Source organism: Symphalangus syndactylus, chromosome 9 (assembly GCF_028878055.3).
Source record: "Symphalangus syndactylus isolate Jambi chromosome 9, NHGRI_mSymSyn1-v2.1_pri, whole genome shotgun sequence".
Taxonomy (NCBI): Eukaryota; Metazoa; Chordata; class Mammalia; order Primates; family Hylobatidae; genus Symphalangus; species Symphalangus syndactylus.
The window spans coordinates 90,088,072-90,109,384 of NC_072431.2; the positions used below are offsets into that span (position 1 = coordinate 90,088,072).

Sequence of the window (21,313 nt, forward strand, 5' to 3'; positions counted from 1 at the left end):
CAATAACAGGTGCTGAAATTGTGGCAATAATCAATAGCTTACCAACCAAAAAGAGTCCAGGACCTGATGGATTCACAGCCGAATTCTACCAGAGGTACAAGGAGGAACTGGTACCATTCCTTCTAAAACTATTCCAATTGATAGAAAAAGAGGGAATCCTCCCTAACACATTTTATGAAGCCAGCATCATCCTGATACCAGAGCCTGGCGGAGACATAACCAAAAAAGAGAATTTCAGACCAATATCCTTGATGAACATTGATGCAAAAATCCTCAGTAAAATACTGGCAAACCGAATCCAGCAGCACATCAAAAAGCTTATACACCATGATCAAGTGGGCTTCATCCCTGGGATGCAAGGCTGGTTCAACATACGCAAATCAATAAATGTAATCCAGCATATAAACAGAACCAAAGACAAAAACCACATGATTATCTCAATAGACGCAGAAAAGGCCATTGACAAAATTCAACAACCCTTCATGCTAAAAACTCTCAATAAATTAGGTATTGATGGGACGTATCTCAAAATAATAAGAGCTATCTACAACAAACCCAGAGCCAGTATCATACTCAATGGGCAAAAACTGGAAGCATTCCCTTTGAAAACTGGCATAAGACAGGGATGCCCTCTCTCACCACTCTTATTCAACATAGTGCTGGAAGTTCTGGCCAGGGCAATCAGGCAGGAGAAGGAAATAAAGGGTATTCAATTAGGAAAAGAGGAAGTCAAATTGTCCCTGTTTGCAGATGACATGATTGTATATCTAGAAAACCCCATCGTCTCAGCCCAAAATCTCCTTAAGCTGATTAGCAACTTCAGCAAAGTCTCAGGATACAAAATCAATGTACAAAAATCACAAGCATTCTTGTGCACCAATCACAGACAAACAGAGAGCCAAATCATGAGTGAACTCCCATTCACTATTGCTTCAAAGAGAATAAAATACCTAGGAATCCAACTTACAAGGGATGTGAAGGACCTCTTCAAGGAGAACTACAAACCACTGCTCAATGAAATAAAAGAGGATACAAACAAATGGAAGAACATTCCATGCTCATGGGTTGGAAGAATCAATATCGTGAAAATGGCCATACTGCCCAAGGTAATTTATAGATTCAATGCCATCCCCATCAAGCTACCAATGACTTTCTTCACAGAATTGGAAAAAACTACTTGAAAGTTCATATGGAACCAAAAAGGAGCCCGCATCGCCAAGTCAATCCTAAGCCAAAAGAACAAAGCTTTAGGCATCACGCTACCTGACTTCAAACCATACTACAAGGCACAGTAACCAAAACAGCATGGTACTGGTACCACAACAGAGACATAGATCAATGGAACAGAACAGAGTCCTCAGAAATGATGCCGCATATCTACAACTATTTGATCTTTGACAAACCTGACAAAAACAAGAAATGGGGAAAGGATTCCCTATTTAATAAATGGTGCTGGGAAAACTGGCTACCCATATGTAGAAAGCTGAAACTGGATCCCTTCCTTACACCTTATACAAAAATTAATTCAAGATGGATTAAAGACTTATATGTTAGACCTAAAACCATTAAAATCCTACAAGAAAACCTAGGCAATACCATTCAGGACATAGGCTTGGGCAAGGACTTCATGTCTAAAACACCAAAAGCAATGGCAACAAAAGCCAAAATTGACAAATGGGATATAATTAAACTAAAGAGCTTCTGCACAGCAAAAGAAACTACCATCAGTGTGAACAGGCAACCTACAAAATGGGAGAAAATTTTTGCAATCTACTTATCTGACAAAGGGCTAATATCCAGAATCTACAATGAACTCAAACAAATTTACAAGAAAAAAACTAACAACCCCATCAAAAAGTGGGCAAAGGACATGAACAGACACTTCTCAAAAGAAGACACTGATGCAGCCAAAAAACACATGCGAAAATGCTCATCATCACTGGCCATCAGAGAAATGCAAATCAAAACCACAGTGAGATACCATCTCACACCAGTTAGAATGGCCATCATTAAAAAGTCAGGAAACAACAGGTGCTGGAGAGGATGTGGAGAAATAGGAACACTTTTACACTGTTGGTGGGATTGTAAACTAGTTCAACCATTGTGGAAGTCAGTGTGGCGATTCCTCAGGGATCTAGAACTAGAAATACCATTTGACCCAGCCATCCCATTACTGGGTATATACCCAAAGGAATATAAATCATGCTGCTATAAAGACACATGCACACGTATGTTTATTGCGGCACTATTCACAATAGCAAAGACTTGGAACCAATCCAAATGTCCAACAATGATAGACTGGATTAAGAAAATGTGGCACATATACACCATGGAATACTATGCAACCATAAAAAATGATGAGTTCATTTCCTTTGTAGGGACATGGATAAAACTGGAAAACATCATTCTCAGTCAACTATCGAAAGGACGAAAAACCAAACACCGCATGTTCTCACTCATAGGTGGGAATTGAACAATGAGAACTCATGGACACAGGAAGGGGAACATCACACTCCGGGGACTGTTGTGGGGTGGGGGGAGGGGGGAGGGACAGCATTAGGAGATATACCTAATGCTAAATGACGAGTTAATGGGTGCAGCAAAACAACATGGCACATGGATACATATGTAACAAACCTGCACATTGTGCACATGTACCCTAAAACCTAAAGTATAATAATAAAAAAAATACAAACACATTGTATGTCAAAAGATTAAAATTGTCGTTAATAACACACACACACACAAAAGAAAATACTCAAAGATACATGTGACATTGATATTCACGCAAAGTGAAAGTCAAGAATATGAATTAATAACAGAAGGTATTTCCATAAATCAATAACAGAAGGCATTTCTTACCTATATTTTGACCTCCATGTTCTGTGCCATTATGGGCTCTCAATGACAAAAGGCTACAAATAAAACTGCTGATAGTGCTCATCAGCTATGTCAGATCCCTGAGGTTTTTATTATTATTATTATTATTATTATTATTATTGGCATTATGTGGTTTGCTTTCTTAAAAATGGATGTATATTGCAAAGCTATTTGTTAGCTTCATCAACTCATTGATTACTGAGATGTTCACATTAAAAACGTGGAAAACAGTGGGAAATATAAAGATGTGAAACAATTACCTATAATTCTATGGAAAGACAACCATGGTTAATATTAGCTTTACTTCCTTCTTTGGTGCTATTCCTTTATGTCGTTGCTAGCATAGTTTACAATTGTGCCTTTAAATTAGTATGATATAATAAGCATTTCCCATGCAGTAAAAAAATCTGTGGCAAATTTAATTTTTAGTGAATACAGAATATTCCAAAGTAAGCTTTTACTTGTTTCTCTAATGCCAGATGTGTACGTGCTTTGCACTATTTCATGATTGTGAACAACTCTGCAATTGTTTACTTATCATTGTCTTTATCTTGATTCCTCTAAAGACATTTAACTAGGACTCCAAGAATGAATATTTCAAAATAGAATTATCGAGTCACTAAGAATGACACTTTAAGGCTCTACATGCCTGTTGAACAATTGCTTTTTGCACAGCAGGGAATGAACCTGTATGTCTTACTATGCCTTAGGCAATACTAATTATTATTCATTTTTATAAGTATGTGAATGATTAAAATGAGAAAAACATGTTTCAGCCATTTTATTTGGTTATATTTAATTTCTAGTAAGACAATATTTTTCATACATGAATTTGACCTTATGTTTTCAGTTTTTGTGAAGTATTTCAAGTTAATACACTGAGGTTGTTATAATTTTTTACTGACCTATTTTAATAGTCTCTTTGTAAAATAACTACTATTATCTGCAGTTATTCTTGGAAATATATTCCCCATCTTATATTTTCAATTTATTTATGTTGCTTTAACATTAGAATTGTTCTACCATATAGCAGGGATTGTTATCTCCAGTACTTAAAAAACAATTTCATGTATACTTGAAGATAAACTTTAGAATTTGTTAAATTCTGAAGATAACCCTCTTGAAATGGTGTTTTGAATTTTGTGAAAGTTAATATGAGAAAATTTTACATCTTCACTATAATATTTAGTCTTCCTAGCCAAGAAAGTTGTATAGGTTTTTTGTATGTAAGCCCCATACACATCTTGTTACTGTTATCCCTAGATATGTTGTATTTCATGCTGCTGTTAACCATGCATAGAATCTCTTCTTCATTACATTTTGGATTATATAGGCAAGTACATTGATTTCATATTTGGTCAGATACTTAACTCTATAACTCATATAGAGTTTAAAATTTTTATTTTAAATATTATTTTAATTTTATATTTAGTATTTTAGTACATTTTTTAGTCTAATAAATGTAACCATTTAAGTAAACAACCTGTGCTTGTTAGTGTGCATTCAGAGACCCATTTTATCCTCTATTTTAGATAACAGAATGTTAAATTATATAGTTATGTTTTTCACAATTTCTCTCACTTTCTCATAATTCCAAATTTCTGTGTTTTAGAATATATTTGTATATTTTGATGTGTTTAAAAAGTAAGTTGAAACCAACAATTACTCCTATTTTTCAAATACATTATCTATCAATGGCCACCAAAAAGGGCCAATCCTGGAGCCACAAAGATCCAGGCCAGCATTTTGATTTTCCTTTTTTGTTTCCGTTCATTAAATTGAACAGAGTACTGAGACTTAAATAAACTCAGACATTCCAATGTCTGGATTTTTTCTCTTTCCAAAGTTAGCAAATGAGAAAAGAAAAACAATTCACAATGGAGGAAAGAAAAATCATTTAAAAAGGAAAATGTAAATTTACAAACTTAGAGATTTAAGTTGTGTACATATGATTCTGTGTATGTGTGACAGAGAGAGAAAGACAGAAAGAGAGACAGAGAGAGAGAGAGACAGAGAGACTGTTCACTTAGTTTCTTTTCCTAGCCAGGAATATTGTAAACATAAAATGTGTAGTTAGAGAAAAGGAGAATAAGCAATTATTCTGTGAGTGCTATGGAAAAGACATTGATAATCAGAAGACTGCAATCTGAGTGTCATCAATGAGCTGTGTGAATTGGGGAAAACATGATAAACTAGAACTAAGGTAGGTACCGTCAGGCAATGGAAGCAGTGAGGAACATGCCAAAACTACTGCGGATTGTCCAGGTGAGGATGGCCAGAAGCAGCTGGTAAACAGCTGGTGGAAATCAGGACTCAGCAGGGATGTCATCTGTCAGCATTGGGAGAGAGGTGGAGTTGGCCCTTACTAGAAACATCAGTTGATACAAGATCAAAGGCTCAAGGAAAGTCCATGCTGGAGAGCCAAAGCTAAGAGGAGATAAGAATAGAACCCAAGTGGGCAAAGTACAGAGCAGAACTCAGTCTGACCCAAAGGCAAGCAGGAAACTGGGCAGGACAGGAATGAGTCAGGGAGTCCAAGGAGCAAACCAGATTTGACTCAGTCAAACTCCAGATTCTCCATCCATTTCCAAAGTCAAGAGCGAAATAAGGTCAGCCAGAAAAGTCTGGAGAGCTGTACTTACCCTCTCCCAAAAAAGAAGGCCTTTAGCATTGACTTGTGGAGTCTTCCACCACGTTTCAAGGGATCTTTGGCCCACGATACTATTAATTCTAAGTTCTCACACTTAGGAAGGGGTTAAATTTGATGACATCCAAACTTCTATCCAGCTCCCCAAGTGTTTAGGACTCTAACATTCTATAAATCTAAAAATACATATTAAGTTCCAAAGGAGAAACGAGGGTATTAAATGTTTTATCCAGGGAAATAGAGTTTACTGGACTCCCTCCCACCACCATCATCCCCTCCGTATACAAACATATAAATATCCCACAACCACCACCTAATTCTTCCTCCTAAAAGGTAGTGTGGAATGGTTTATAGCCCTCTTGGAAAAAAAAAACAAAACTGAGATGACATTCCAGTCCATCCTGACTCACTTAAAGACATCATTTGATTCTCAGTTACAAAGAATTCTCCTAACAGGGTGGAAAAAGCCTTGGTCACGAGGAGATTGCCTGGAGTTGCAGTGGTTCCCTTTGCATTCTCTAAGCCAAAGGGATGCTTTCCAGAGCTATGTTTCTTTCTCTTACCCTCCAGGCTGATTTTATAGTAACAAAACACAGCCACTTAAATCTATCTCCAAATAACCAACATTCAGAAAATGTACCACATAAAATATAGACATTTAACAAGGGACCATCTATTAGCTGATAATGGCAGCACTGCCAAGGAATGCATAAGAAAACAAATGTGACCCTCACCAAACGTCAGATCCATTTATCCAAATTAGCCCCTCTACAGTGAATGCCATGATATGATTCAAAGAATTATGAGGGGTTGGGAGGAGGTTACAATAAACTAAATATGTAGGTTGAGGATACATATAAAGCTTATGAAATGCAGCCTTATAAGACGTTAATAGAAGTTGGCAGAAGAGATTTTAAAATGTGATCATATGGAAAAAAGAATATTAGACCAACACAAAAAGTTTCAGAGGGTGAAAACAATAAGTTTCTCTATGTATATTAAAAACATGTAGATATGGAAGAGTGGATGGTTGCCAGGTTGAAGGAAAGGTGGAATTCATCGGATTTAAAAGACACTTCTATAACCTCTCAGCCCTTGGCAAATGCGTCAGGAAGGGGATCTTCATCTCTGGGGCTCCTAACTGCTCTCAGCTTCTCATTTCATCCCTCTTCACTTACCTTAGGCAGCCAGTGTTTGGATGATTCCTCTGTTTTCTCCACATTAAAATCTAAACTGAGGCAAAGATCTGGGAAAATGTATTTACACTAAGGAATCAGAGTTCAAGCTTTAACCCTCCCTGCACTGTTTGAAATTTAAGAGTGTACAGACTTTTAACCCACCCCCACTCCCCCACAAAATCTTTAACTGTAAAACCTCTGAAATCAGCAAACTATGTGTAAGGAAGAATTATCTTTCATGGAATAAAGGTTCCTTCCATGCCTTCTAAATTGTATTATATAGGTAACCACTGATAAAAATCCTCCCTGTTCTCTAAGAAAACTTGTGCTCAATAAAGCCTTCATGCAAATAAGTGAAATCCAATTAAGACTGTATTACATAATACCCATTTATTGTTTAATTTTAAAACAGTTCAAAGTGTGAAAAGCAGAGTAGGGGCAGAAAGATGGGGTAGGCCAAAAAAGGAAGGAAGGAGGAATAAAATTGAGGATTTAGGAAAGGGGGAAAGGCCAAGGAAGGTGACACAGATGTTAGAAATTAAATATGAGAAAATAAAAAATAAGGAAATTACAGATATTACTTAACTGAAAAGTCAACAGTTTTCAGGAAGGCTAGAGATACCAAATAAAACAGTGAAAAACATACACATAAAAATGGCACAGGAGAAGTCATGGGTGTATTTTACTAAAGTGCTTAAAGATATGGGCTGAAGCTTTTCGTGGAGGCTATTAACACAGGGTAGCAGTTAATGAACACACAAAAAGTGTTTCATTCTTTATGAATGTACAGACACAAATGCAAGCAATAACTCAAGTGGAGTGTTCACAAATTCTAAATTCATTACCCACAATGCAGAACAAGTGTCTCTTGAAAGGGAATAGAATAGGGGTTATTAAGGTACTCTTTTAGTTAAAAAAAAAAAAAAAGAAAGAAAATGAGTACTATTAATAGTCTTAATTCGGAAATTAATACAAAGTAAAATGTATTCCTAAGTCCTATGAGCTATTTTTATTTTTTCAAAAAGTTGAACACATTATTTATCCACATACAAAAAGGCCAAGGAGGCTAATGAAAATGTCATGCTTTGCTTTTGGTAGAAGTAAATTGCTACTATAATACTAGTTATATCATCCTTATTAGGATGTTTGATTGGCAGTTAAAAATAACTTTGTAAACACAAATTGTGAAAGTTGAGTCTTATAATAATTACAGTTTGGAAGAAAAAAAACCTTAGAAATGAGGTTCATGAATTTAAAACTAATATAGAACTTGCTAAAGCAAACAATTGGGTAACTAAAGTTTATGATTTTCCAGGATTAAGATCTTCCTCAGATAGGTCCCAAAAATAGAAAGAATGAATAAGACCTAGTATTTGCTAGCACAACAGAGTAGCTACAGTAAAATATAATTTCATTGTACATTTTTAAATAACTAAAAGAGTATAACTAGATTGTTGAGACACAAAGGATAAATGTGTGGGCTGATGGATACCCCCATTATAATGATGTGATTATTATACATTGCATGCCTGTATCAAAATATCTCATGCTACCCATAAATTTATAGACATACACTAGGTACTCCAAAAATTAAAACTTTTTTAAAAAAGATTTTCCTCAAATAGGCTGAGTACTGCTGCACGCTCAAACTGTGCTGGCTGTTTTCATGCCTTTTTTTTTTTCTTAGAGTCTTGCTCGGTCGCCAGGCTGGAGTGCAGTGGCGCGATCTTGGCTCACTGCAACCTCCGCCTCCCAGGTTCAAGCGATTCCCTTGCCTCAGCCTCCCAAGTTGCTGGGACTACAGGCGTGCACCACCATGCCCAGCTAGTTTTTTGTATTTTAGTAGAGGTGGGTTTTCACCATGTTAGCCAGCATGGTCTCGATCTCCTGACCTCGTGATCCACCTGCCTCAGCCTTCCAAAGTGCTGGGATTACAGGCATGAGCCACCGTGCCCGGCCCGTCTGTTCGGGTTTTTAATCCTCTTTGTGATGTAGGTATTTTTACATGTATAATATATGAGAACCTGAAGCTCAAAGCTGATCACTGAAAGACTAGGATCTCAAATTCAGATCTTCTTATATTGTATGACCATGATACAGGCTCTCTAGTTCATTCAAAGTCCTCACTTCTAGCTACCACTGCTCTTTTCTGTTTTGTAGAACCTGACATCGTGGATCCTTGTTTTTTCCCTTTGGTCAGTTCTGCCATACTTGGATACCTTGCCCACCAGTGCTTCACATGTTCACTAACTGGGAGAACATTTACTGAGTGCTAAATAGGCGCTAGAAATAAAAATCCAAAAGGCATATTCTCTGCCATAAGAAATTCACTGACTTGTCAAGGAGGAAGAGAAGTAAATGACTGATGACAGCTGAGTGGGGTAGATGCTGTGATGCAGCGTCACAGGAGGGGCCGCTTGGAACAGACTAGCGAGGCCAGGGCTCCTAAAACTTGTGCTTATTTTAAAGGACTGATAGCGGGTAGTGAGATGAAGAAGCTCCATCATTTGAGTGTCAAGTAATGAGCATATGGGGAAACATGGAGGACTGAAAGATTAGGCCACATTAAAAGTAGTAGCACTGGGCTCTGTGTGACCCAGGCAAGGCTGACAAGGTGGGAGGTGCATGTGTTCAGGTAAAATGGTTTGAACTTTATCCTTCAAGCTGTAGAAGCCAGGCATAGTGACTCAGCCCTATAATCCCAGCACTTTGGGAGATTGAAGCAGGAGGATTATCTGAGGCCAGGAGTTCAAGAACAGCCAAAGCAACATAGAGAAATCCCACTACCCCACCCACCAACCATCTTTTTTAAAAAATTTATATTTTAAATTAGGCAGGCATGGTGGCTTGCACCTGTAGTCTTAGCTACTTGGGAGACTGAAGCAGGAGGATTACTTGAGCCTAGGAATTCAAGGCTAAAGTGAATTATGATCACACTACCGCACGCTAGCCTGGGTGACAGAGTGAGACTTTGTCTCAAAAAAAAAAGGTTTTTTTTTTTTTTTTTGAAAGGTGTAGAGAGCCCCAGAAAGACCTAGCCAGGGCAGTGAAATGGTCATATTGGCTTAATAGTGCCAAGATGTCAGTTTTTTCAGTGACATTCAGTATAGGGACCTTTGAAGTTACAATTGCTCCATCAAGAGCCAAGAAATGTTCCAGGTCCAATTCTCCAATATTTTGTATAAATCTATTCAAAATAATTTGATATCAAATTTTGAAAATAATCAAATTAGAGGAAAGTAATAAACCTTTTTTTTTTCTTTTTGAGACAGAGTCTTGCTCTGTCACCCAGGCTGGAGTGTGGTGGCGTGATCTCAGCTCACTGCAACCTCTGCCTCCTGGGTTCAAGCAATTCTCCTTCCTCGGCCTCTCAAGTAGCTGGGATAACAGGTGTGTGCCACCATACCCAGCTAATTTTTGTATTTTTAGAAGAGACAGGGTTTCACCATGTTGGCCAGGCTGGTCTCGAACTCCTGACCTCAGGTGATCTGCCTGCCTCAGCCTCCCAGAGTGCTAGGATTACAGGCATGAACCACTGTGCCCGGCCAGCCACCGCACCCAGCCTAAATGCTTGATTCAATTCAACAAATACTTGTTTGGCACCTCTGTTAAAAGGCCCTGATATAAGGCATTTAACTCCACAATGCAGTAAACTCTGAAAATAAGTAAATAGACAATTAAAAATCAAAAACTTAATTTAAGAAAAAAACAAATCATTCAAAACCAAAACTATTTATTTTACTAAAGGAATTGCCATAGTATTTTTAAAGGCGAACTTATCTAATGCTGTTAGTTTTATTTTTGATGACATAATGTAAACAACTTTTTACAAATGCCTTCACTAGGACTAAAGTGACATATACTTGCTTTACATATGTAACATTTTTCCACAAGCAGCTGAAAAGTTGTCATCTGCATCTCTCCAAACTACAGATAATCCTTAACTTATGAAGGTGTTATGTTCCAATAAAACTATCATTAAATTGTAAATACCGTAAGTCGAAAATGCATTTAATACACCTAACCCACCAAACTGACTGAGAGCTGCAGCTCACTACTGCCGCATAGCATCGCAACAGAGTATTTTGCTGCATATATGGCTACCCTGGAAAAAGATCCAAATTCACAGGATGATTTCTTTCCCAAAGTAGCTGGGACTATAGGCGCATGCCACCAGGGCCAGTTAAATTTTTAATTTTAATTTTTGTAGCAACATAGGGTCTTGCTATGTTGTCCAGGCTCACAGTACAGTTTCTAATGAATGTGTATCACTTTACCACATGGTAAATTAAAAAAATTGTAAGTCAAACAAAATTATAAGTTGGGGACCATCTGTACTTTTTTTCTTCTGCCATGATTTTATTTTCATGCTACAAAAGTACATTCACATCAATATTTCCTTCTTTGAACTTTTTTCTTCACCTGCCTAATTCTGTTTGTCCTTCAAGATTTATCTTAGATGGCACCATCTCCAGGAAGCCTTTCCTGATTTCCCAGATTAAAGGAGTTCCTCCTTCTCTGGGCTCCCCATCCACTCTGCATATGATTACCCAGGTAATTCCCACACTCTACTTAAATAAATGCTTTCTGTGTTTATTTTCCTAATCAGACCATGAACTCCTTAAAAGCCCAGGCTTCATCTTTCAGCTCTGTTATCTGCAAGACAAGGGTACACAGGCAGTGGCCAATAAATGTTGGTGAAGAGAGGAAGAGAGAGGGAATAAAATAAATTTTATGTCTATTTTCTCCATCAATTCTCTTCTCCTTCATCCTCATTTCATGTCTTCCTATTATTTCTCCCCAAACACTAATACATCATCTTTATCCCTCTCTTCCTAGTTTCAATTCACAACTTGCAATATCTCTCTTGGGGTCCTAACTATTGCAAAAATGCTGATCTGGTGTGTGAGTAGCACAGGTTTAAGAGTTTGTTGCTCCTTAGCATTGCAAAGAAGGGGATTGTTTTATCTGGCACTGGATTAGTCTCCATTATATCTCCTCTTCTGTTTTAGCTAGGGATTTTTAACATGATTGAGTTTTACCTAGTTTTCAATGTTAGCAGCTGGGTAAACATAGTTTCTGCAACACCCGGGATAAAATCACAAACTCCAGGGGAAAGTCTTCTACCTTTAGATTAATAAAAAAGACTTGCTCACAGCCCTGGTTGGGGAATAGTAACACCTGAGAGCATTTGAGGGGAATTGTGTGTGCTGGCTGTGGAAAACGCAGCTGATGACCAAAACAGGCAGCTGCCGTCCTGAGTGAGGCTGATCGCCCTCAGAGAGTAGCTTCAAACTGTACTTAGCAAGAATAACAGAGAACTGAGGTAAGTGACTGACAACTCTGGTAGGTACTTTCAAAAAAGCCTGGACTTTTCATAGCAGAATCACCTGATTCTAAAAAATATAAATGAAGGTTTACAAGGGACAGGGAGGGAAGTACTCAAAAATTGCTTAGGGAAAATACTTTGGAAGGAAGATTTTGAAACACAATAGGAAATTCACGTGTATATTTACAAGAGCCAACTTTGTAAAAATCCATAAATGCTTCTGTTTTCACTGTCTTCAAATTGGGTGTAAAGGATGAGAAACCTTTTTAAAATAAACACAGTGAGTTCATCATTTCTAGAGTTTGTTTTTAAAGTTATCTGCAGTGCAAATTCACTCTCATGAATCCCTCCATATTTTTACCATGTTTTAAAGATTTTCTAAAATAAAAATATCAGGCAAGGAAAGTGCCTATAAGTATTGAAGGAAAGTACTTGTGATGTAAGTTTTAATAGAAGACAACAGGCAAAAACACGATAGACTCATATGGTAAAGTCGATTATTTGTGAGTGGGTACTGTTACTAAAAATATGTTTTACTATGGAAATGACTGGCAAACCACATTTTAAAAATTGGAGCATGTATATCAACATGTTGAAAAAGTACAATAAATGAGTAACAGGCATAGCCTATAACTGCAATACTTTTGCAAAAGAAAAAATTTTTTAAAGTGGTTATTATGAAAAATATGGAAAACTAACTTCTTAGGCTTACCGAAACAAATGTGTTAAGTAATAGTTCAAAAACAACCACTACCAAAAAGAAGTACGTCTTCTAGAAAGTCTGCAATGGTTACCAAATGAAAATTCAGGAGGGCAGGGATTCTTGACTGTATTTTACTGCTATATCCCTAGTGCTCAGAACAGTTCATGGCACATAGTAGGTGTTCGATAAATGCTTGTTGAATATGTAAGAGACTGAATAAATGGAGGAGAAGCATAGACCATTTTAACCTGGCCCTCTGGTCTCTCCAGGTGAGAAACGGGGTCTTCCTGACTCCATGTTGCTGAAATGCTTTGACCTCTTCCCTACTAGGTAGAGCACTCCCTCCCTTGACGCTCTCTCTTCAAGTTACAGAGAAAAAAGTTGCAATAAGCAAATCCATTTTATGGCCAGAAAAAAAAAAATCCTTTATTTCACAAGTTTAAGAAACTACTTTGTCATAAAGGCTTTCATGATTTCATGACATGATCCGCCTGCCATGGGCTCCCACTCTCTCTGAACCAACCTAACACCCCTCTTCTCTTGCTCCCCCAGATCCAAGCACACTGTTCTCTGACTTACTCCATAAACTCTGCCTGGAATGCATCTCCCAGATGCCTGCCAGCCTCCCTCAGACATTTTCTCTCATTTCTTGCAAGCTTCTGCTCAAATGTCACTTTCACAGAGAAGCCCTCTGTGACCAGGCTAAATGAAAAACCCAGCTTCACACTTAACTTCTGGCATTCTTCCTTGTCCTGGCCTGCATTATTTTTCATGGATACACTTTGTCTGTTTCATTCACTTCTCTATCCCCAACGCTTGCAACAGTTCCTACTACATAGTTAGTGCTCAACAAATATTTATTGAGCGCATAAACAAACAAGGACACAGTCATATTTCATATGCCACTTCAGGGAGGCAATATGAGAGATGAAAAAGGTGTAGCTTTTGAATCCCATTTCTAACTATTCACTATGTGCCTGACCTGGAGACCACCTCCCTAAATGTCAGAATTTTCATATCAAGTGGGAATAATAACACTTATCTGGCATGTACTTGGCAGCCACCAAAGGCTGGTTCCATTCCTTCCTTTCTCCCTGGCTCCTTTTTTGTGGCTGTGAGCTAATGTAACACTTTTGTCAGGAAATAAAATGCCTGCAAGTTCTGTGGCTGTGTAATGCGTGTGCTGAGCAAGACGAGAATGTTGAGAAGGCTCTTGAGCAGTATCATTCATAATGACAACTAACATTGATTGTACTTCTGTTTGGCAATGGCAACGGACAAGGCACAAAAAGGACAATGTTCTTTCCTAAAGGTGCCAACATCTGACTGGGAACAGAGGCTTCTAGAACTGGCCTTGAAGCATGACTAAGTTTCAGAATAGTGGTAATTCTGAGAAGCATTTCAGAGAGGAAACTGAACTAATTGGGAGGGTGACTATAGCAGGGGCGTCCTTTGGAAAAATGTAAGAAGAAGAGTGGACAGGAAAGGTGATGTCAGATTATGGAAGACACTGCATGCCAGGCTGGACGCTATGTCTAATCATGTAATTTATGAAGCACCACTAATATTTTTGAATACTGAAAAAACACAGAATCATATAATGAAAATGACAAATTTTAAGAGACTTCTCAAAGCCAAACACTAAGCAGTACTAATGATTCCAGTGATATTTGTTCGGAAAAATAAATGATAAGCTTATAAACTGGAATGAATCAATATTCTAAATCTAATCTTCCCAGGTCATCACTATTTGAACTACCGTGGAGGAGAAGAGACGTGCTAGAAGAGACTTGGAGAACTGCAGCCCATAAGAAGGTATCAAAAAATGTCAGCGCACTAGCAGAAGAGAGCACAAAAGCTAGCCTGCAAGCAGCCAAGGGCTCTATCTGTGGTCTGTGTTTTAACAGCAGTACCAATGATGATGTGACCTCCTTATGAAATTTCCTCTCCTAGGACTACCCCCGCCCAGCCCAGTCTCTTCCTTGCAGGTTGATTCCTTACTTATTGTTAAGTCTGAATAAAAATATAACAAACTTATAGATACCAAAATGCTGAAACTTCTACTTCTGTGTATAAAAGAACAGAAAGAAGAAGGTTGCAGATTATACAATTCACCCCAAAGAGGGAAAATGGAAATGAGTATGTTACAGATGCTACTAAAACTCATTCCACAGTTGAACTCTGTAACAGAATTTAGCAAGGAATAAAAGTTTTAAAACATAGGAAACGAATCTAGGTATCATATTTTTCTTGGGATCTACTCTTCTCGCAGCATGGTCATGATTTATTCAGATTATCAAAGAGCTTCTGATAAGGTTCTCACAAGTGGCTATTATTGAAACTTGGTAACCACAGTGTGAAAGGAAAAAGCTTTATCAATTAATTATATGAATTACAAATGCTTGAGAGGCATAGAGGCAAAAAGAAGAAATAAATGGGCAATTCTCATGTGGAGAAAAGTTAATCATTGAGGGCTCTGGGGCTTCGCAGTACAATCAGAGTTATATTTAACTAGGGACCAGAAAAGGGCACCCAGTTCTCCATGCCCCATTCTGTGTCTGTCAGTCCCACAACTCACAGTCCCTATTGATATGAACAGCATGTGGCACATGGAAAAGATACAGGCAGTGTTTAAAATTACAAAAGTGTTTAAAGTTACAAAAGTATTTCAAATCCAGGAAAGAGAAAATAGGTAGATGAATGTTGATTCAGATATTCCTGCAGACATCCCCAAATACAAAGACAACAAAAATAAAAACAGCAGAATTTTAGTTCTTATAACTTTGATGTATACTATATAGAAACACATGAGCCTTTTCAAAAGACTAGATATGGTATTTAAACAAAATTACCTAATTTATTGGCATGATAAGAGCAAATTTTCAATATAAAACAAAAGTTCATGTGGGCATTTAGATCCACAAAAGCCACAAAGCCTATTTGTACAGATTCAGAAGACAAGTAAAGGCAAACAAAAAGTGAAACTGACATGAAACAGTAAGAATAATTACTTTTTTTCAGACAAACTTGAAAAATTGGTACAGGTATTACAAAAAAATAACCTGACATTAATGGAAAAATTTGGAAATAAAATATTCTACTTAATTAACACTAATCTTTTATGACCCATAACTCAATGTGGCATCTGCAATGATCCAGAAATAACATATGATTCACAGGAGTGGCTCAGAAATGCAAACCAACTCTTGATTTCACCTCTCTTTGCCTTGCTTTCCTTACATGTAAAATGGAAATAACAGAACTTACCTCACAGGATGATTACGAGGATTAAACAAGACAATGTATCTAAAGCATTTAACAAAGTCAAAGTATGAAATAATGTTAAATTATTATTGTTGTTGTTGTATTTATGATAAACTAAACCCAAACAGGTACAGGACACAGAGAAACAACCAAATTCAAGTCATGGTGACTTTCTTATTTATATCATTGTTATGACTCAGTACTTAACAAAACATAAAATGTGTTCAAGTGCTTCTAAACAAACAAACAAAAAAACCCCACAGCTTTAAAATCTCTCCACCAGCCAGTTTTGTAAAATGGAAAAGAATTACAAATTGATCTCAAATAAGCCAAGAAAAAAACACACAAAATACCAGATAAATGCTTATCACATATTAATTCTTAAATGGATGAATACAAGATCCAAACTTACCGTTCAGATAATATTTTAATAAGCTCTTTTCTATTGTGTACCCGAAGGTGGTTAGTTTTATACTTGGAGTCATCAATCAACTCAGGCAGATCCAAGATCTAAAAGGAAAAAAATAATTTTCAAGTATAAGAAGTAGGTTGCTCTTGTACCTGCCTGTGGGTGCTAGTGTTCAGGTCCTATCTCTCCCTTCTCAACAACATTCCTTGCTGGTCTTTATGCCCCTCAACAAGGACATATGGAGGGAACAAGCACACGATTAGGATGGAACATGCTGGTGAAAGGGTTTGTCATTCATAAGAGGCTTTTACTATATTTAAGCAAATATTCTTACATATAGGAGACCAGCAAAAGATCCCCATAAGTCTTATGCCAAATATGAGAATATAGGAAACATGTTATCAGATCCCCATAGAAAAAAATCTTGTTTAGAGGAAATAGGGAGAGAGATGCTAAACTGGGTAAAATGGACCAAATTTTAAAAACCAGTATCATAAGTGCATATCTACATGTATCTTGCATACAGTCAACATGTACCTTGTAGATATATTCACTTATTTATTCAACATGTAAATAAAATACTGTGATCTTCCCAGGTGGTCCTATGCAGAATGTTCTAAAAGCTGATAAAATAAAGTAAAAGCAAATACATTTACCCAAATTCTCACCATTTAAACAATAGCAAATTAAAACACCTTCTTCCTATAGAAGTATCACTATTTTTTATTAATATATCTCCCTGAAGTAATACCAACTAGAAATGCTTTTGTAGATTTCCTCTTTTGCTCCTCCTCAATAAGGGGAAAATGTATCTTGCAAGTCCCTTTGGACAACGTTCAACCTTAACAAGACCATAATGAAAGTATCAAGTGGATTTGGAATGGAAAAGTTTTACAAAGACTGTGCAGAGGCAGTGCTTGGCAGTTGTGTTGGAAAGTCACAAGGAGCATTTACAGCCTGGGGGCAGGCCATGCGGCCTACAGAAAGCTTCATTGCCTTTATTAATATATTTGCTTTCAATATAAATATTTAATGGTTTCATTTATTTTCCACAGTTTAAATAAAATCTATCTATTAATCATCTTACAAAGGACAGAGAAGTGAAGAAGATTCCCTTGAGTAAAGAGACCATCTCAGTGGTGTAATTTTTCTTTCACGTTTCATTTATTTCCTTTAGAAATAATAAAGACAGCATTATTCTCCTGGATTTTAAAAACCAACACCACATACAGCACCCTTTCTAGAAACCTCCCTGTCACAACACCTAATCCAAGAATTGGCCTCAAGCCTCGTCTAGCAGTTAGACACCCTCCCTCTGTAAGAGTGAATAAGTCATTCCAAGAAAAAAGCAAGTGTCTTCACTAAGTCACAGGTTAAATTTACAAACCTGGCCTCACCCAAAAAGCACCATCAGCAACAAAAAATTACACAGTGACCACACTTAAGGGTAATGGGAATGCCCATGTGTCCTCTGTATTTGACTTATTGGAACTCTTTTCTGTTTCAAAGATGGTGTGATATTGTTGGCCAAAGTAATAATCCTTCCATCTTCAGCTATGCCAGCTAACGTTCAAAATGTTTCGAGAGACAGCTTCAAGGACTGTGATCATAACTATTATTCTGGAGCTTAAATTAAAAAAGAGTGCTGCCTGGGATAAAATAAAACAATGTACATGAAAATGCTTGACATACTAAGCACTAAATAAATGTGAAGTATTCCAACTAGGTACTGTTTCCCCCAAAAGACTTTTTTTTTTTTTTTTTTTTTTGAGACAGTCTCACACTGTTGCCTAGGGCTGGAGTGCAGGGGCACGATCTCAGCTCAGTGCAACCTCCACCTCCCAGGTTCAAGGTATTCTCCTGCCTCAGCCTCCTGAGTAGCTGTGATTACAGGCATGTGCGCCATCATGCCCAGCTAATTTTTCTGTATTTTTAGTAGAGACAAGGTTTTACCATGTTGGTCAGGCTTGTCTCGAACTCCTGACCTCAAATGATCCGCCCACTTCAGCCTCCCAAAGTGCTTGGATTACAGGCATGAGCCACAGAGTCTGGCCAGAAAAATTTAAAAAGCATATATTGGTACAAAAAAGAAAGGAGGAAGGGCTCCGCAAAAAAATGAAGAGACATTGGCAAAAACAAAAAAAAAGAAAGTAACAAAACACCATAAACTGCGTAGCAAACATTTTCTAAGAAGGAGAAGAGAAAAAATAACGAAGACCCATGATAATAAAAACTGCAAGTGTTTTAACATGCCTATCATCTAATGTTCCCCTTAAAGCAAAAACCAAAATCCTTAAGAGTCTGAAAGTTTCTACACGATATGGCACTATTACCTCTCTAACATCACCTCTTACCATGCTTTCCTCCCTTGCTCATTACTGCAGCCATTTCATCTTCTTGCTGGACCAGGAACATGTCTATTCCACTTCAGCCTCAGGAGTTTTAAAATAGCTATTCCTTTGCTTGGAACATCTTCCACCAGACATCTAGTTGGCTAGCTCCTCCTTTCCTTGGTTGAGTCGGCTCAAATTCAACTTCTTAATGCAACTACCCTGATTACCCTACCCCCATCACAGGCCACCCCACCCCACACAACACTGACTCCCCTGATTCCCTCTTCCCTTGCCCATTTTTTCCCATAATATTTATCGCCTAACATATTTATTATGTTTATTACTCCATATCTGTCTGCCCTGCTAAAATGTAAGCTTCACAAAGTCAAAATATTTTAAATGTTTTGTTCACTGATATAGCCCAAATGCTGACAACACATTCTTCAACTGACAAGCTCACAGATAAACAATGTGAACACTTTCAGGTGTATGATATTTCAGATATTATTCTATGCATATACCTTATTCCATTACATCTAAAATCACTTTTTAGTTGCAGCCAGGGGCGGTGGCTCACGCCTATAATCCCAGCACTTTTGGGAGGCCAAGGCGGGTGGATCACCTGAGGTCAAGAGTTGGAGACCAACCTGGCCAACATGGTAAAACCCCATCTCTACTAAAAACACAAAAATTAGTCGGGCATAATGGTGGGTGCCTGTAATCCCAGCTACTCAGGAGGCTGAGGCACAAGAATCACTTGAAACCAGGAGGCAGAGGTTGCAGTGAGCCGAGATCATGCCACTACACTCCAGTCTAGGCAATAGAGCAAGACTCTATCTCATAAATAAAAATAAATAAATAAATAAATAAAATATAAATATAAATATAGTTGCTTCTTAAAAGCTACATGGCCTCTTGAAAGAGCTGTTTGTCAGGAGAACATTATAAAGAGTTGTCACTGCCTGTAAGTCATAATCTTCATATACACCACCATCACTTTATGTGCATTACTGATACAACACATGTTAAGTTTAATTGCCATTTAAAATGGCACCCAGTATAATAGAAAATATGATAACTTAGTACTGAAATAAAAGATCTTTGCATATGCAGGAAGGTGCAGAAACAGAGAATCACTTGTAGCATAGGAACTACTGGAATCTAGTTTTTAGATAAAGGAAAAGGCAACATCTCTCGTGAAATGTGAAGTTTCACAGTTTCTCAATAAATTCAGATCATCTGATCTTCCTTCTGCCAGTACAGATGTTAAATAAGTATTTGCACAAGAATTTGCTGCAAACAAGTTTTCTGAGATGACAAAAACCAGTCTATAGTTAATATAGCCCCTCTCCAGCTTTCTTTTCATTAGTGTTTGCCTCTTTTGTTTGTGTTTGTATATTTTTCCATCCTCTTACTTTAATAAACAGTATCATTATATTTGAAGTGAATTTCAAATATGAATTGGACAGCTATAGAGTTGGGTCATTTTTTTCCGGACAACTTCTTTTAATTCATATATTTAGACGACTCACATTTAATGTTATTGATATTTTTGAATGACTTAGAGCTACCAGTTTATTCTTTTTTCTGTTTATTCCTGTTTTGCTTTCTGGTCTTCTTTAGAGTTGTTATTATTACATTTACCTATTTTGATTTTGGCTATATTTTTGCATAGATGTTTAATGAAAGATATTTAATGATTGCTTAGGGGATCATAATGCATATACTTTTCGCATTGTAGTTAGAATCAAAATTTTACCACTTCAAGTGGAATATAGCAAACTTACTACAATATAATTCCTTTACTCTCCCCATTTTATGTTGTATTTTTCTGTATGTTAGATCTACATACACTGAAAATCCCATCAGACAGTATCTTAATCTTTGCTTTCACCCATCAAATATTTCAAAGAATTCACTAGGAAAAGAATAGACCATTATATTCACCCAGATATTTACTATTTATGTTGCTTTTCCTTCATCTCTGATGTTTCCAGTTCCCTTCTGACAACATTTACCTTCTGTAAATGAAAAACTTCCTGGAAAAATTGTTTCAGAGCAAGTCAGCTGGCTACAAATTCCCTTAGTTTTCCTTTATACAGAACGTCTTTATTTAACCTTCATTTCTTAAGGATACTTCGACTGGATATTGAAATCTAGGTTGGCATTTCTTTCCTTTCAGCCTTTTAAACATGTTGTGCCACTTCTTCGCTAGCATTAATTTCTGACAAAAAAATATGCAGTTAATTGAGTCACTGTTCCCCCATAGATAATACATTTTTTCCCCTATGGGTGTTTTTCTGGATGATTTTTGTGTATCCATTGTGTTACAATTGCCTACAGTATTGAGTGCAGTAACATGTACATGCTGTACAGATTTATAGCCTAGGAGGAATAGGCTATCCCATACAGCCTATGAGTGTAGCAGGCTATACCATCTAGGTTTGTGTAAGTACACTCTATGATATTCACATGCCACCACCAACTGACACATTTCTCAGGACATACACCTGTTGTTAAGGGACACATTAGGTATTCACGCATAGATTTTTTTCAGTTTATCCCATTTA

The 21,313-nt window shown here is 37.2% G+C and overlaps 1 protein-coding gene across 4 annotated transcripts in view; it reads right to left on the minus strand.

The window, feature by feature from the left end:
* Window positions 1–21,313, minus strand: part of SUGCT (succinyl-CoA:glutarate-CoA transferase) — a 769,733-nt gene that overhangs the window by 416,604 nt on the left and 331,816 nt on the right. For all 4 annotated transcript variants that reach the window (XM_055293359.2, XM_055293357.2, XM_055293358.2 and 1 more), the window contains one exon: window positions 16,414–16,511. In XM_055293359.2, the coding sequence (XP_055149334.1) occupies window positions 16,414–16,511 (98 nt within the window). The remainder of the gene's footprint in view (window positions 1–16,413; window positions 16,512–21,313) is intronic.